We start from the raw sequence: 19,236 nt of genomic DNA, 5'->3' as shown, positions 1-19,236 counted from the left end.
TTATTGCTAACTTAACCCTTTAAGCTTCAGTCAATTCCAGCCGTTTTCAGTACAAAAAATCGCTAATATTCTATTTTTAAATAAAAAAAATTACGAAAAATACGGGGAATATTGGACGCGCATCGGGAGGTGCATTTCCTTGAAAACGACCGATTCGGGGATTTTATACCGACTTCAGGGCATGTTTTGGACAAAATAGTTTACTGGCTTGTGTCATCTGATGTAAAACGTTGGATTATGGCCGTTTTTTGTGGAATCTTTTTTTTGTGTGTAATAATAAACCCGGAAATGTGAGTCGCGCTGTGTGCTTTGAAGCCGTGTATAGAGAACGGATGGATGAATATTTGTTTTTGTCGGACAAATGTGTTTTTCTCACCCGCTGTGGTAATCGCATCTGAAAGTGGTTTATACCGGCGGATTCATGAGAATCTAAGCTTTCCATCGGTGTATAGTGTTTGTATAATCGCGTTTGCACCCGTCGGACATTCTTGAAATTCCTATGCAAATTAGTAGGTGTACCGCCGGCGGTACACTGAAGCTTAAATGGTTCCCAGTTTTAGTTACCTAAAATCAATTGTTAAATATTTTAAACAGATGGCTAAATTGACAGATTAACACCTGACATAGTTTGCCAAAGGTGATAACCGGCAAAAATAGTTGCCTAAAAGTAGCAGATAAAAAATTCAAATAAATGTTGAAGATCAATGCTTGAAGTAGCTAAAAATGCTAGTTGAGCCCAGTACAAGCATGACCAAACTGGCCTACACACTAATAGTTAAATTATATTAAAACAATATTATTTTGTAACCGTAATGGTTAAGAACATCCTGTGTAAAATAATTTAAAAGGAACACATTTATTGTTAGTTGTGGGGGAGTGCTTGAGTTCTTCTGGGACAGTATGTGAATATTTTGAGAGATAGTTGAGTATATTTCACTACCATTTAAAATAGATTTTTTTTAACCTAAAAATGCAATTAAAGTTTGTTGCCATGGTAGCCTCCCTATCTACTGTATGTATTGACAAGAAACTACTGAACTGAAGAAAAAACATTGAAAATAGAGTATTTAATATCATAGGTGCTACCAGACTCAATTGCATTGTTATTGAGAGTAACGCTAACATTAGCGTATTAGCATGATGATGTTAAATGCTAGGGCAAGCGAAGGATCATTAGCATTCAGCTAGGTTATGGTTGTGTTTGCCAATATTATAATAATAATATAATAATAATTTCTCTCTTTTTAGCTCTTTTATGGTTTTCATCAGCTCATGAGAGAAATGCTGTTTAACTACTAAATGCTCAACTGTGTTCAACAGCTAATTGCTAAATTTGCCAATGTGACATTAGTGCTTGGAGGATAGTTGTGTTCGTTGGATTCATCAGACATTTTTTGAAGCTGAAAACAGCTTTCTAGTCACAGCTACTGGAAACAAAATTAATGAGAGCAATATGACTGAAACGACACTAAATTTGTGCTCTTTAGGAGAAAATAAAGTTCTGGGGGGTTGAGGGAAACTACAGAGCTCAAATAAAGCTGAATTTTTAAGTCTGGTATGTTAGCAATGTTATGTTAGTGTGCTCACATGCTGATTAGCATGCTATATAACCATACAGAGATATGTTTAATAGTTATCATGCTTACAAATTGTGATGCTAGCATTAATACTTAGCATGATATATTAGCAGGCCAAGATTAGCATGAAGGATTTGTTGGTATAATGAGGTAGGTTTTATTACAACATGCAACCTTGTGACATTATGATAAGAAAATTATCTCTGACATGAAACATGTCCAGTTATAACATGACAACTTGGCCTATATTGTTTGAACAATATCAGCTTGTTATATCTTGATTGAATTTTTTTTAGAATTTTGTTGCTATATGACACATTTCACGTTATATTCTGTTAAATTATTGTTATACCATTTTTTATTGTCACATGATAAATGTATTCTAGTGCCACAGAGAATTAGTAAATAGATGGAAATTGATAATATGATTATATGGAGGGAGGGTGGGATGGGTCTTTTTTTAAAAATGTTTTTAAATGTTGTACAGCACTTTGCGTTACATTCTTTGTATGAAAAGTGCTCTATAAATAAAGTTTGATTGAATGATTGATTGATAATCCCATGTTTCAACCCAAGCATAATGAACAAGCTAATCAAATTTAGTTACAAATTTTAAAAAAGGCAATTTTCTTCAATTTATCGGTTCCACACAAACCAGTTTCATATTATAACAATATCAACTAAGGCATCATGTCATAATATTAAATGTGTCATAACAATATAACTTATCATGTTGTAATGCAATTTTTTAATGATATAATAATAAATTATCATGTTACAGGGTTAGGGTTAGGTGAACAGTCTTACATTATAACAAGGTAATTCCTATGTTGTTTCATGGTCATAGTTTGGCTGTCATAATAGCATAAAAACATCTTGTTGTAACAATAAGCTTGATGTTAAAGGGTGAAGCTGATGCGTTCCTTTGTTTTCTGCTGTTGCAACAACAAACTGCCATAACAAGGTTACTAGAATGCATCGTGTGAGTATCATGGATGTCTGTATCAATCCAATTTCTTTGAGGTATTTCAGATTTTCACACCCTTTTATGACTATAGCTGTTCTTCATTTGTACCTGCACAAGGTCTGCCACTGGATTCTGCATTGACTAATTTGTGGCACTTATGAAATACAATTTCTCATCCCTCCTACACATGCTGTAATGCGGCAAGTGTTGAGAAACCTGTTGTTAACCCATGTTACAGGTGTTTTTTTTCTTCATTTTTTTTTTATCCCCGGGTGCTCTGGTGTAAATCCGTCTGTGATTAATCTTGAATGTTGTCATTTGTAGCAACTCTTGCTCTTTTCTCTCTCTCTTTTTTTTTTTTGTAGGTTTGAAGAACTTGTCAAGAGGAACAAAGTCGAATACCATGCCGGTGGTTCTACCCAAAACTCAGTGAAAATTGCCCAGGTTAGTCTTGTCTGGCCCTCTGCAGTGTGCCCAAATGTGTTTTGAATATACAGTGGTATGCTTGTAACCATAGATTTGTCAGCCTGGCAGCCCTGGGAATACAGAGCATAGCTGCACAGCACGTTGACACATTACAGTTTTAGCTGTTGTGAATTCATCAGACCTGCCATGGAAAGAGAAAGGCGGGGAGGATTAATAATATTTGCACTGTTATCTAGTTGGCCTAATTTCCTGAGACATATCAAACATCAATTAGAGAGAATTACAAGTAGATGCAATTAACATGTCACAACAAATTATATCAAACAAATGCTGATCTTCTCACTGGCTGTTAGACAGATTTGAGCATCTAAAAGAAATTGGTGATTGTCCAAATCTAAAATGGCAATCTGAACTTTAGAAGATTATTCACTGAATCCCTTTTTTTTTTTTTTTTTTAAGTGACTGCAGTAAGTCTCTGAATTTGACATGCAGTGATTAGCTGCTGATAAGGCTTTGGTCTGCTCACAATAAACAAAGAAAAACCATCCAGCTGAAAAATAATTCTCTTCCAAGGAGGAGAAATGAGTGCAGAAGCTAATTGAGAGGCTGATGTCTGTGAAAGCACCGAGTCTTTCTTGTGTGGGGGTTTTTTGTTTGTATGTGTCAGTACAGTGTGTGGAGTTTGTATTTGTGCATGCGTGCATGTGCGTGTGTGCGTTTCTGTGTGTGTTTAGTGTGTATTTAGCACAAGATGGATACAGAGCGAGGGAAAAGAAAGCAGGCAGCCCCTCAGGCTGCCACCATCTCCATGCTTTAGAGACAGTAAACATCCTTTAAAAAGAGACGCGGAGCTGTGCACCTCCATACAAACACTCTTTAATTATCGAGATCAGAAGCGTTTGCATAGACCTCAGTCATTCAAAGACATTAACTGTCAACTTGATTTTATTCTTTGGGCCACAGCTCCTTCCTTTAAAAAAAAAAAAATCTTGTGTGTTTGATGCAGTTTAAAAAAATGTTGGCTCACTTTTTCTAATTGAATCAGTTACAAGCCTAAAATAGCAAGAAATAGATGATTTCCTCCTTTTGTGTCATTACTCCAGCTAAAGCCACACATTTGGTCTGCCTCAGTTAAGACATAGACCTTGACAATGATTTTCATGTTTTATTTAAGAAGACACTGAAGATACTTGCCCCAAGCTGCGTATCAGCTCCCTTGTGAAATCAGATGGAGAAGGAGATTTTTATTGCTGGGCTTCACTGGAGAAAGAGCCGTCATGGCCTCTGTGCCCTGTGAGAAGCGTTCAGTCAACTAAATTGGTGTCATAATGGCATGGCAGGCCCTAGTCAAATGTTATTCTACTCTGTTTATTTGGATATTTACCCCCTTCAGAGGGAAGATGTCGGACTGATTCTGAAATGCTCAAGATAACAAGAGTGTTTTCGTCCCACACCCAGAAGTCTCAGAAACAGTTTCTGTCAATATATACCTTGAAGCACTGACTTTTCCACATTTCACTTTCAGGTGATGGTGTTCTTTTATGAAAAATGTATAATGCATAACCGGCTCCCAGATTATCACATTGTAGCACCTGCAATATGTGAAACTTCAAACCCTGCTGTATTGTGGAAGCTGAACCTTCAAACACGAATGATATGCACTGCAGCACTGAATCCACATCAAAGGGGCCCAGTGACTAAATGAGATGCTCGATCCAGGGCAGGTTTGCTCAGGAGCACCATCGCCGCTGGAGGAGAGAGAGAAGCGTTCAGAGGCTTTGCACAGGAATTGCTGCACATGCTGGGAAAACCCAGGGTGTGGGAGGATCAATGCCTTCTCCAGCAGAACTCGTACTTCCCTCCAAAACCCAGCCGCTTCATCGGAGGCTGTAATAGGTTAAATACTGCCGCCTCACCCAAGTTAAGATTTCTGCACTATCAAGGAAACTTAAACCTCGGCTTTAAGAAGATGCACAATCGATGGTAATTGGATTTAGTCAAATGAGAATTGACCAAGCTGAAGCTTAGATGGATAAGTATTGTTTTCCTCTATTCGCCCTCTCTGCCCGACTCGTTCATTGAAATCCTCCATTGCGGTGTTGGTTAGTCATCAATGGGTTGCACTCAGTGCTATCTTTAGCGCTGAGACATTCCTTTTTCATTTTTCATGCATTATGGCAGCTTATCTACATTCAAATCACACATTGTGACAAACTAGAAGTCCCGAAGTAGATGTATCAACACATTTGTACTTCCTTAGCTGTGCACCAGCGCTCCTCAATAAGCCTCAGATCTTGTTTGGATCAAGTCAGGGAAGTTGCAAGCTTGTATGCAGAGCTCTCTGGCTCTGATTCTTCAGAAAAAGAAATGCAATGATAGAAGTGGGTTGGAGGTTGTTGCCTTTGCCCAGGCTCTAACAAACACCATGCCCTGAAGGGGCATCCAACATAAAGGCTTACCTACTGGATGTTGCAGGGCTGTGAGGTAACAAAAACCAGCCCAGCATTGCCTGCTCACATACAGCCTCACACATCAAAGGGCTTCTGCTCAGATAGGGCACGGCGGGAAACAACAATCATATTTTTTTCAGTTATTTACAAAGTTGAAGGAGTGAAATAAAAAAAATCAAAAAAATTGTGGCCTTTCTGAGCATGTGATCCAGACTTTGGTGCCGCCAAGCACGCATGGTGTTTATCACAGGTGACAGAATTGGTAGGGGGAGTCAGTTGACTGGAGGGCTGCATCAAGAAGCACAGTCAATTCATTTAGACAGAACATCAAAGTCCTCCAACAGCTCCTTAGGGCCCTGAGATTGAAGTCTGAGCAGAGACAGGCTCATAGGGAGTTATTGCTGCTGCCAGGGAAGTAGATCCTACTCTGAGTGCCTCGTGTAAACCGTGCATTCTCATTATGATCCTCACAAATCAGCACCATTGACGTATTATATTTCTTTGCACTGTACGCAGACTTTGTTACCCGTTCACCAAATGGACAAATTGCTTTGTCTAAGTGCCCGAGCAGCGAATGTGTCGCAAAGTTATGATTAAGTACATTCCCTTTTTTCTTTGTTTAGATCTCGTGCAATTTTTGCAGCCTGCATCATCAATTCACCGCGATGGTTTAATTATTGTTTAGAAAGTAAAGGCTTTTGAAAAATCTGCCGTCTCTGTCATGGTTATGATGCCTGTTTAACATTTCCTCAGACTTGGTCAGTCGTGAAAGGGGTGAATGGGGCCCAGCCTTGGTTGTTGGCTCTGAGCTCTTAATTGGAAACGCATGTGCACCACACTGTTGAAAGTTGTATTTGAAAAACAGAAAATCCCACAGCACTACTTGACTCCGAAAAAGCTCCTCACCAGCTCATATTTTGTAGGAGAATATTTAAACTGGGTTTGATGTCTCATTGAAGGCAGTGACTTATTTCTCAGGGTGAAAATATTCCATGACCTAATGTTTGGCTTTTACAGCTCGTTTTGTTAAATAAATAAAGAACAGCAACTTGCCTCCATTTCAATGGGCTAAATGAAGAAATGCCTACGTCTGGTACCACTTAGAGAAAAGAGGACAGTTAAGGAGAAAGAGTGGAGCTTTTGTGTTCAAAGTATGTGACTGAACTTTCAGGAGGATGTGCTTATACACTAAAAGGGGGCATTTATTAGTTTTCTGGTGCGTTCTGTTTTTACTTATTCTCTCACACTTAATGACGGAATTAAAACAAAAACTCTTTGTCTGTAAGGAGACTCTTAGAGCTTATGAGACATTCAATGGTGGTTTGTTCTTGACTTTTTTGCTTTGGTTTTTGATCGCATTGAGTGAGCTTGTAGCTGCATAGATCTCAGTGCGGCTGAGCTGAAATGAGCACGATAATGACCGATTAAAACCTGAACCCTGGTGGGGCTTTGAGTTTCACGCCACAGAAATCAACCCTCTCAAGTATGTGCCTGTTGTTAAAGCAAAACCCTCTTGTTTGTTTTAAGACAGGTTAATTGCAGAACCACTGTTAGCACCCGCTCTGAGCCGTTTTATGGCGCCGGGGTCTTGTCGTTTCCTTCCCATTACGAAGCAGTGAAAGGTCACAGTCTGTTAAGCTTCTTGTGAGAGATGCATGAAACCAAATGGAATTTTTTTCCCTTCCCTGTTTCATTCTCATCTCCACTCATTGTAGACATTCCAGGTGTGCAAGTGTGCGCTTGAGGGGGGCTGCCATTGTTTTTCTCGGCACAAGCAGCGGAAGCGAAGAACGCCTCATTCGCTTTGATGAGCGATGTGTTCATGCGTGGGCTTCAATGTCACCCGCCATGAGGCAGCTGTGAAGTCGCAGCTCATGTCTGTGGTGCCATTTACTCAATGATGAAGTGGGGAGATCTCAGTTGGTTCCACATTCACCTCCCCTTTACACACATGTACGTGCACACACACTGTCTGAGCATGTGTTCCTCCCACCTCAACTGTATTGTGACTGTATGTCACAGCTAATAGCAGCATGCATTAAATCTCGAGCTCTGTGATCAGTGATAAAGGTTGACTGGGCGATTATGCAAGGCTTTGTCATCAGAGGGAATTAACAGCTGATGCCCCTGCCGCACGGTGCCTCCTTTCTTGTGTTTCCTCGAATTTGACTTTCACACGAAAATAATTTGTTTGATTTAATTTTCCCCTCAGTTGCGCGAGATTTTTGTTGCCCCAGCAGAAAGTGGCACATTTTGCCATATAGGTGACACATTACCGTCCCTGTTGAAGTTAATTTGCCGTCAAATTTGTGACTTAATTTAAGCTGCCAAAGGGAAGACGTGGGGAGTAGATTGTAACTCATAAGTATGCATTGGAAAGAGTTTTGATTAACATTGAGGGCTCGAGAGACAGACGCACTCAATGTGTATCATCTGGCCTCAGAGACTGGCAGTGGAATTGAATGTGATATCTTGCATAACGTGTCCTTGCTTTAAGTCCTTGGTTCCAGGCTCAGGAAGAAAGGCTTCACCATTGGCTTGCTTGCTTTTTGCTTGGCTGTTGTACAGTTGCCCAGGCTCCAGGCGAGCTCTGAGTGAAATCTGAAAGGACTTGTGAAACAGACAGTAGTCTACATATCTGGCAGCATTCTCATGTCAAATTACAGAATGATATTTTGCAGAGGACACTTGGTACGCCTTCCATGTTCCTGTGTTCTGAAGTTAAAAGCAGGCACTTGCATGTTGGGTGCACAGGCGATGAAAAAAATAATGTGCTCACATGGCTGCAGAATGGCCTGAGAGCCTTTCAGACTGTAAACAATGGTTCATTAAACGCACTATTGTTGGAATCATCTGTTGACACAGGTCAAGTAACTGGTGAATAAAAAGATGATTGTGCATTTTACACAACTGCTCTACATTTTCATATGATTATTGAACGATGCCCCTCTCTCATATTTCCCCACAGAATGTCTGTGGCAGTAGTATTTATTTGGCACATTCTCAGCATGCTCCCACTCTTGCGGTTGAAGTGTTGCATAGCAACTGAGAAAAACAGCTTTAAATATTTTGGTTAAAAAGGTTTTAAGAAAATAAAGAACAGCCTGCAATTACTGTTCATTTCTCCCGAGTTCATAAGTTTAAGGAGCGGTAGAATAGTGCCAAGTAATAAATGAAATACCAAATTAGGCTTTGTGTTGGCTTGGAAAAACTGAGACACTGTATGTGTAGAATATCACATCCTCTTGTGCCAATTCATTTATTCATCTATAGCTATTTTGTTTATCGGCTAAACGCTGGCAGCTGTCTGCACCTTCACTAATTCACAACTGTTTTGAAACAAAGCTCGCAGTAGTTTTCAGAGTGCAGCTCGGCTCAGTTTTCAAGCCAACCGAGTATATCTTTGACAGGATGGAAAATGTGTAGGTGAGTGCAAATTTGAAGTGATGTGCCTCAGGAAAACGGATGGGGATGGAGCGACGGGGATGGGGGCGCATGTGGAGAGAGAGAAGGCTGGATGACGCACAGCAGGTGACAGACAGACACTAATAGTAATGGCTCTTATCAGTGCTTCGCTCGCTCCCTCTTTTCACATGGGCTCTGACATCCTCCTCCTACTCCACCCCCTCCATCTAGCAGGGGGTGTTGGGAGCTCGCTGGGTTGTGCAGCCCGCTCAGACGGAAAGAGCCTGCCAAACACCGGTCCCCTCACATATAAATTGCATCATTAACATCGCCTAGATTATTCCAAGCTCTCCCACCGGGTTTATGGCAGCACCGGCTCAACTTAACTATTTGACTCGCTGAAGACATTCAGGTTTCCTGAGTGAGCTGTGCTTAGATGTGCCGTGAAATGCACCAGTTCTATTCTCTCTTAAGGTTTTAAACAAATCCAGAGGAAATCTGTCTGTTTCACTCACAGAGGCTTATTATATAGTCTAATGTGCTTTATTTTCTGTCTGGACTTGTCAAAAGTTGGGTTGTGTGTTGTCATGCACACCAAAGGATCCCGGTTGCTATCAGGACTGGGCTGTATGGTAAAAACTAGGGCTGAGCGACAAGGATGAAGTCAGTATCACAGTATTAATAGCAATGCATTTCCAATATGGTCTCCATTTGTTTACTGCTATATGGGAAATGTATTTAAAATCACCTATAAAACAAAAGTAGTGTTCAGTGCAGCACTAAAAAACACGTTAAGCTTCACTGAAATCATTAATTTAGGCATCACTGTTTTTTGATATGACAATACACTAATCCTGATAAAATTCCCTCCTATGTATGTAAATTACAATACTAATTTATCACCCGTAGCAATATCAGTATACAAATAATAATTGATAATGGATATATGCTGTGTATTTCAATGTTAAATCACAAATACCATGCAGTTGTTATTCAGTACACTGACTTATTCTGTTGTTATGCAGTAATATAACTAGATAAGTCACCTTATACCTGTATCTGTGAGTTTTAAATGAAGTTTTTCTCTAACTTGATTATTTAGGTCATTGTATTTTGTAAAACGGTAACAAGATATGATTTAGTGCTGAAACGTCTGCAGAGTAATCGATTAATCAATAAAAATAAAATTGAGTGTCCAGCTTCTGAAATGTATTTTCCATTCACTTAACATGATGAAGACAAGCAAATTGAAGATGTTGTTAATAATGTGATTCATAAATAACCAGCTGTAGGTTATTTAACTTGAACATTCATTTAGTCCATACTGCTAATTGTCCTAATTCTTTAAATGATGTAATATGTGATCCGTTGCACCTCAGAACGAGGCTCTTAAGCCCAGTTGACATCTGCAGTAAAGCTGGATGGAGCTTCCTCCTCAGATCAGTTGGCAATTAACTCTGTAATTACTGTCTGAGGTCAGGGTTAAGCTCAGGGTGAAAGGTTGGAGCAGCAAACATTTTTATATGATCCTCTTACTCTATTATCCTCTCTCACCGCTACAAGGTTTTACCTCATGGGGAGAATACATTACATAAAGCCCCTTGGCAATTACTCCTCAATGAATATGATCATGGAGTATAGTCCATATGATTAATCTGGAATCCCCTCTGCCACTGTCCAACGGCAGGCCTGGCTCTGCTTACCATGCAAGTTTCATTTTCACCTGAACAAATGGCTGCTTTAGACAAAAAGTGCCAAGCTTTTACTTTTACTAGCTGCTCAGGAGGAAGAAAAAAAAAATAGGCGAAAAAGAGAGGGAGGGCACAACCTCATGCAGCAATAACAGATATCCCAACAAGGAGGAAAAGGAGGGGTGGGGTCAGAGTGGTTGGTGGCGGTGGTGGGGAGGTTTTTTGGAGGGGGGGAGGCTTAATAGTGTTGAATAAAGGAACATTTATTTTTGTGCTTCGGCCTGTAACAGCCTCAGGAAATAGCTCAGTCTCTTGATCGGGAGCAAATCCTATTAACTTACAGTGCTCTCACTCAGGGTAATGGGCTCCACCTTGAGACTTGGGAGAACACTTTTCCCTCTGACACACTGATACCGGTGTCTGGAGGGCTTGGCGTTGGGTAGTCTAACACTTGGGCAGAGACTAATCAAGTCAAACAATCTGCCGGGCTGGAGCAACACAGAGTGAGGATGTTGATATCCAGCGAGCTCATTCAACAGGCCCCTTCACACGTTCCTAACCCAATACCAAAGGATCAGTGCACGGGATCAGTTCAAGATCAGGTTATTCGAGCCCCTGAGAATTGTAAAGCGATCCCTGAGCTGCTTTTGCTTTCTCAGGAGTGATCAGAGCTGTCGGTTCTGTTATAGACTGCTAGGGCCAGGGCCAAAGGGAACTCCTGGGGTCTCCATTTATTTCTGTCCAGCAAAGGGAAGGACTGTGTGTCTGTGAGAGTGTTTGTACTGTGTGTGTGTTTGAGGGAGAAAGTGAGAAAGAGAAACTCAATTTACAGTATGTGGGTAACCACCATCCCAAAGCCAATTGGTAGAGAAACTCCAATATCTTTTAGTGAAAACATGGGGTACCTCTGGTTTATTATTTTCTGTCAGGAATGTGATGTTTCAGAAATGGCTGTAGTTAGTTTAAAGCTGCCACATACTGTAATTACCTTACTGCGAGAACCTCCGGAGAAATGGGAGCTCTCTATCAAAGCATAACTACTCCAATTAAAAGACTGCACTGGATTGAAAATAACCTTTGTGGGTGGCAACAGACTTTTCCTCTGCTAAAAAGCATCAAATTGCTCATTTCCACACTCATCCCGCATGTTTTTGAGTAGTGGCACCTTTTGAAACTCTCTAAAGTCTCATTCAAACGCGCCTTTTAAACGTGGGCCGTGTTTGTAGCCATGTGACTCGGCTGATGGATCGCCTCAGTCTGGGCCCTCTCATAAATCCATGTTCAGTGGCATGTTCTTCTCCTGTCACCATTACCCCTTGTGCCTGCTGTCATCTGGCTGTCTTATGTCTGCAGAGTTACAGTGTGCACCTGTCAGATACAATTTATGGCATGCAATTTGTTGTGTACCATGGGAGTTGCAATTTCTTGAGAACTTTCCTCGCTTTTCTATTCCTGTGTTTGATGCACATAAAACATGGATGAACTGAGCGTAACCGCGTTTTGGGACTTGTTTTGTGTTTAGATACGTTGATGAATCACCAGATCCTTTGGGACCCTTGCCATTACGTGCAGCACATGTGAACTCCGTAGCCTTTTAAATCCCCAAAATGCATAGTCATTGTGTAAGATGAGGCCTTTTTTTTCCCTTCCCCTGCACTGACATTTTGGGAGTACATAGTTTTCTCCGGACATCAATATTAGCTGGCTTGCGATGAGCTGTCAGCGGCTTTGTTGGATGCAATAAAAGGAAATGAATGCACAGCAATTAGGTGTTTGTTCTGTGTTATTGTTGCACGACTGCGCCACTGCTGCTTGTGCTCTCAGCTAGGATTATCACCCCTAAGAGGGGGAAGCATTACAAAATGACAGCCTCTCATGTCGAACAAGTCAAGCTGATTCAGTGAATATTGAAGAGGTTCCCACCACATGTTCTCCTGCATGTTAAGGGAGCAGCGTTAACCTTGTTTTGATTTGCATCTCCTTAGCAATTAAGATAATATGTCGTAATTAGAATTTTAATGTACCGCTGTGAGATTTTTGATAATTATACAGAATTCTCTGCGGTGATTTTCTCTTTGCCTGCTTGTCTTCACAGATGAATTCATGGCTGATTAGATCACCGCTCTAATCAGATTTGAGCTACATTGTACAATATCTTCCCACATGTCTCTGTCAAGCTGAGTTTCTCAGTGTAACTGTGAAGCACTTAACGTGGCAACACATATGTTCGATAGGGAGTTTACAATTTGTACTTTTCAAGCAGCAGGTTGCTCCATAACAACAGAGAGGAAGGCGAGGTGGAATTTCAGTCAGACAGTCCCATGTAATTAAGTGTAAAGACTGGTTAGTTGAATACAGGGTTGAAGTGATGTCTGAAATCACTCCCTCCTTCAATCCTACGCGGTTCTTTGCATAATAAACACTCAACAGTTTGTTCTTATTGTGAGCTGTAAGCCCAGATTTAAGACATCGCAGACACATCCAGTGTCATAAAGGCTTTTTTTTGCCCGAAAGTGGTATAAATGCTTTAAATTTTGTATTCTTAGCGTATAAATTACATGTGCTTTGCATAAACTTGTCAGACAGTAGGGGAGGAAAGTGATTTCAGATGAACCGTTGTGTCTCAGGAGCACCTTTTTTGATGTTACATGTCTCAGTCTGAACCACAGGTAGATGAACAGCTGACCTTTGAGTCATGACAGCAGCACAGATTTAGGGATAGTAGTGGTGGTCTGTCATTTGGTTGGTCTCAGGTATTGAATGAATTGACAGGATGAAGAAGGTTAGAAATCTTTTTATGATAGCTCTTCAGATGACAGTATGATACCTTAAAAATAAATTGCCATCATTAATGTAAGATAACTAGCACTTGTTAAAATGCTAATATTAGCTTGTATTAATTTTAGTGCGGAGTATGTCATGGTAGCATTAGCATGCAGTAGCGGTTGACTGATCATTGGCCTGGCTGATTATCAGATCTGTCATATAGCATTTTTTGCATTATTTGTATCTGTATTGTTTTTATTGATTCCTGATAAAATAAATTGATTTGAAAAGGCACAACTTTGGTTCTTATACAGCCGCCTCTATCTGTAGTCGCTACTCTGTGATCTCAAGTATTGTCCCGACCCATTACTATCTGATTGTAATAGTATATCGACACTGACGGATAAATGCAGGGTTCTCTTTTAATTGAGCATATTTAAAACATGAATAAACAAGGGCATTTCAGTTGGTCCTGCACGAAAGCCTAAGAAAAGGATATTGCAAAATTTTGTTTTTCTGCGATATGAAAAATTACGGACATTATCACCAGATGACTTCAATAGCTCTATTTCAAAGGAATTAATCATTCAGAACAACTGGGGAATGGTAAATGGTTGTATTTATATAGCGCTTTTATCCAAAGCGCTTTACGTGATGCATCACATTCACCCATTCACACACTGATGGCGGAAGCTGCCATGCAAGGCGCTAACCACAATACATCAGGAGCAATTAAGGGTTAGGTGTTTTGCTCAGGGACACCTCAACATGAGCTTGACGGGCCGAGGATCGAACCGGCAACCTTCCAGTTACAAGACGGCCACTCTACCCACTGAGCCATGCCAGGGAGTGCATATTCATCAAAAAATGTAATAATTTTGATAATCTGAAAACTTTGTAAACTTTGTTATATGGTGTAACATCAGCAATGACATTCAAAATACATTCGTCACGCAGAGCTTTGTAGCGCTGATTTACAAAAAACATAGTTTTTGTTGTCTCATGCAGCAGCACCAATTGCTAGCTAGCTGCATTTGTTTTTGCAACCAAACTGTCCTTTTCAGAATTTCTCTCTTTTTCTTGCTTATCTTGCACTGCACATGTGGTGCCTACATGTTAACAAACTCTTAAATACAGATATAAAACTCAGTGCATCCAAGAACCCTTAAACTAGAATAAATGATTTTCTATCAGACAGATGCCTCCTGTAGAACAGTCCTGGGATTGAGAACTGTGTGGGTTTTCTTTTTGTATCAAACAGCATAAAAATGAGTGTGTTTTAGCTAATTTGCCTTCCTGCAACGTGACTATTGCACATGTTCACTTCGCAGTGTTGATCCTGCAACCATTTATTGTGCGGCCCTAAAGTCAACGAAGCTTTCTGTTGCAGTTCGTTACCGTAAATTTTGATAATAACATTTTGAATATTGTATATCGGTCTCCTTGATTATTAAAAATTGATATTTCTTTCGTCCCTAAAACAAAACACTACCTTCATAAGTGAATACTTAAATGTTTTAGCTGCAAATGAATAACTGTGACTGACCTGAAAGTTGCCTGTTCAACTGCCACTTGACAACCAACTAATCATAGATTCCGTCCACGAAATAATATGAATATTCGCTAGCTTACTATTGACTCAGGTGTGACCCCACAAAACAGATCAATATTTCTGAAAAGTTGTGGATCCGGTGTTTGTTCTGTGTTTCATCGTTTCAACATGGACATAACTGATCAAATTCAGTTTTAATTGGTGGTGCTCCATCAGGTAAAACTGGCATTTGCTTTTTAAACTAAAGAAGATTTTGCCGCTCAGAGTCGTCTGGGTCATTCCACGTGATGCATATTTCATCAGCTTACCTAACCTCGGTGTATTAACTATGGTTGTTTGTTGTGTGTCTGCCTGTGTTTTCACATTGCTGTTTCCTCGCTGCTTGTTTTTATTCAGCACGAGACAGCAGCCAATATTCCCCTTGGCCTTTTCACTACAACAGTACAAACCAGTCAATATTGGCAGGAGAATATTTTCCTGCCCCAAGTTGCCACAGTATCAATACTTGAGGACGATAACAGGGGCCAGGGTAAATGAACAGAGATCTGCAAAGAAAAACTAAACCTGAGACCTCTTTGTGGTGCGAAATTGGCCACCACAAAGGAATTAATGACGGATCCTTCCAGCATAATTGTCTAATTATGCCGGGCAGATGGGGCACTGCTTTAACTAGGACACATTGTGCTACCTCTCCAGACTCTCCACAACAAAAGGCAAACCAGTGTGACAGCCTCTTCAGCAGTGAGTGGGAGGGAGAGTGAAAGAAAGAAAATGGAGAGAGAGTAGAGGAGAGGAGGAGGAGGGGGGAGAGAGAGAAAAAACTGGGTCTGTCACCAAGCCATTCCTCCACTCGATATGTTACCACAGAAACAAATGTATGGTGTAAACACTGTGTGGATCACAGCTCCTGGGAGGTGAATCACTGCAGTGTAATGAGGTTGGTTTACATGCTGCTTCTCAGCTTCCCACCCAGGCTAACTCAATACTTAAACCCTCTAATTAAAGAGAATCGGCCACTCGATAATTGATCACATCGGTTGCCGCGGCATACGCCTTCGCTGTAAGGCTTCATGCCACTGTTTATTAGAGCTGTCTGCCTGCTTTGTCTCCAGGGAGGGAAGAGAAAAGAAGGGAAATGTTGCAGAGGAGGGGCAGGGAAGGGATGAAGCGGAGGTAAACATATAAAGAAATTAAATCTCGACTCTTGAAAGGTGCCGTTAAAGTGGCAGTGGGACAAGCTGCGGAATATCACATCACAGTTTACGTCTCGAAGGTCTTTCAGGAACCTCAGCTGTTCATGTCACTTGGTGGTGTTAATGCAACTGTTTGGACGCATCACTTCCTGCATGAAAAAGTTGTTACAGGAGCCTCAAGTAACCTATGACCTGGAACCAAGAGGAGACCGTTTCCTAATTATCCTGTTTAGTTTTGTCAGCAGCATGACAGTTCTAATGCCATAAATCATGAGAAACAAAAATTGGATTTCATTGATTGTTTATTTCAGAAATGGATAAAAACCTGGAATCAACATGTGCAACGTTTAGACAAATACCCACATGTGCTACCAGTACTGGAAAAAACACAATAGTGACTCAACATACTATAGATATTTACCACTTTTCATTTGTTTTTATACTGGTTTCCTATCTGCTCTGTGTAATCACATCCTACAGTTCACCTGAGAACTCCCAGATTTTTTCTTAGGTGACTGCTGGTCACAGCGCAGTCACTGGAGCTCAGAATTTTTTTTGCTTTTTCAGAATGTGATTATTGCGTATTGTTTATTTTGGGCAATTTTTTAAAATGAGACATGTAGAATTTAACGATTGTTAGTCAGATTTACTGATCATGTGGACAGTTGAAAATCCAGCATATTTTTAGTTTTTGTAGTTTCTCTCTCTGATTAATGGTGTGATTTAGGGGATATTTTTGGGTTAAAATCCTATGCAGACTGCTAAAATAGTTGACAATGAGAATTAACTGTTTGTCACATTAGTCTATAGTTTAAAATGGGAGCAGAACTTCAGGTTCAGTGTGTGGTAACCTATAATTAATTGTCATAACTTATTGCTGCAAAACGGTTTATGCTGTATAGTATAGTGTGTATTGAAAACCTCAAAGCTAGTAAATGTGGAAGATGAATTAATCATTTTATTGATTTATTACTCACTAGTCTCTCGGTGATGGACCAATATCATTAAACAAATTAGATTTTTAAATGATTTTAATAGAATATGTGCGAGCAAGAGAACATTACAATAATATCAATGCTGCTGTGTGCATCTTTTTCTTGTTTTCTTTGTTGTTCGTTCCATTTTTGCCACTTAGCTCCTCGTTTGCCCTCGTGTCCAGTCAGATGGCCATTATTGACCCGCGTTATCTTTAACACTGAGCTTTATTGCTGTGTTTTTGAAGCAGCCGGACAGGAAGTGACAGGTCTGACTATTGAGCATCCTCAGGACCTCTGACTTATAGATTTCCTCTGACTCCCTGCGCTTGTGGGGTAATTGCTGAGTTTCAGAAATTGATTTATGGAAAGCAAATGTATCATCAAGGCTGGGACCTGGACTGGGAGGGGGCGGATTGACAATAAGAGATGGGGAGGTGACAGAAGATGAAACAGGACGTGCTGGAGGAACATAACAGACAGTCGCATGTATTTGTGGTAAATACTTGGAGTACACCTGCAGTGCCGACAGAACGGGTTATTAGAGCCGGATGTGAGCAGGTGTGGTGCAGTCGAGGAAGATGTACGACCACAGCCTCTGTACAGTTGAGCTAATTTCCTCTGAAAGGGTTTTGTTTCCATATTTCATCAAAATGCTGAATTTGCTATCATGATGCTGCTTAACTGTATCAAAGTCAGTTATTTGAATACTATAAAATAATATCTGTTAATATTAGTTACATAAAATATTTGCCCCATTCCTAAGTGCATGTCACTTTTACCTTGTCAAAAGGTCGACTAGGTATGTGAAAATGTGTAAAGAAAAAAGATGTAAAGGCAAATTACTATAATTAAGGCTTGTTCGTCAAAATGGCTTTTGGAGTGGAGTCACCATTATTAGATTTGTTTTATAAGTTACATCTCATTTGTATTTATGTGCTTCACGGCGACCTAATCCCGACCTCAGACAAATAATTACAGTTTTCTTTGGCCTGATGTTTTTGTACAGCGTGATCTGATCAGTCTGTCATGTCTGCATTGGCAGCGGCCCATTTGGCACCTCACCAAAGAGAAACATATTATTACAAAGTGGGTGTAACTTCCTTATGCCAATCACAAAGTGCTGGTTTGGCATTTCTGAATTCCTGTGGCTGGCAGCTGCTAGCCATTTCTCTGACAACCTTTTAAAGAAGCCTGCTGGGGCTTTCCCATCATTAACAATTATTTAAAATGACTTCACCAGAAAAATAGAAACCCCTTTTCATGTGATACAAGAGTGCTTTGTGATTTTTTTTTTTTTTTAATTTTTTCGATCGTTGTTGGCACTTTTCAATCCAGGAAAAACAAAACATGACAAAAATGTAGCCCAACACAGCAGCACATCCTCAAAACACATCATAGCGCTGAATTAACACCACTCTGAAAAACAATTAAAAACTAGAAAGCATTCAGATCATTCGGTGCTTTGCCACAGCTGCATAATCGTCAGAATATCATCACTGTTAGATATAATTTTAGTATTGTACAATTAAAAATGCCTTATCTGAATAGTCAAAATCCTTATCAGGATTATAATAGATAAGACAAACACAGTATGTAAAGAATAATATAATTTCCGTGCCGTAGTTCTTGAGAAAATGTTGAGATATTAGGATTTTGTATTTAAATCTCCTGTGAAAACCACAACTGACAATATACTGATGCTGTTAACAGGTGTTATCTGTACATATGCAAAGCTTGGTCTAAGATGTTTCTCTATGCTTGTGCCGTACACCCATTGTTCTGTTACAAACTCATTAAAAAGTCACACCAATGCACTGATGTTCCTTCATTACCATGAGTGCACACTTTATTTTACTTTGAGTCAATCTCAACGATAGCACCTTGTTGTAATAAAGACTCAGTAGAGCAACAAATGTATATTAAATGGAAAAAGTAACCAACAAATACACTATTTACTCTTGTTTAAATCGGAAAACTACACCTGAACTTCATATGTTCTTAAACTTGCTTTGATGAACGGTTACGAGTTCCATGGATCTGTTTTTTATTTTCCCAGATTTTATGAAAATGTGTAAACAAGATTTTGATATATTTGTGAAACTAATAAACTAAAACCAAACCAAATACTATTGAATGTAGCATGTATTATCATAAAACCCTTCTCCGGTGAAAATCTACTTTATGACACGTTCATATGGTGTTTTTTTTGTTAAATGCTACAGAACATACCAT

At 39.9% G+C, this 19,236-nt stretch overlaps 1 protein-coding gene across 1 annotated transcript in view; it reads left to right on the top strand.

The window, feature by feature from the left end:
• The window catches only part of LOC110954262 (adenosine kinase-like), a 116,606-nt gene that overhangs the window by 15,645 nt on the left and 81,725 nt on the right, over positions 1–19,236 (top strand). Inside the window, 1 exon segment of the mRNA XM_051939961.1 lies at positions 2,910–2,988. Coding sequence (XP_051795921.1) covers positions 2,910–2,988 — 79 coding nt within the window.

Source organism: Acanthochromis polyacanthus, chromosome 19 (genome assembly GCF_021347895.1).
Source record: "Acanthochromis polyacanthus isolate Apoly-LR-REF ecotype Palm Island chromosome 19, KAUST_Apoly_ChrSc, whole genome shotgun sequence".
Taxonomy (NCBI): Eukaryota; Metazoa; Chordata; class Actinopteri; family Pomacentridae; genus Acanthochromis; species Acanthochromis polyacanthus.
This window is presented reverse-complemented; position numbering and strand designations above follow the sequence as displayed.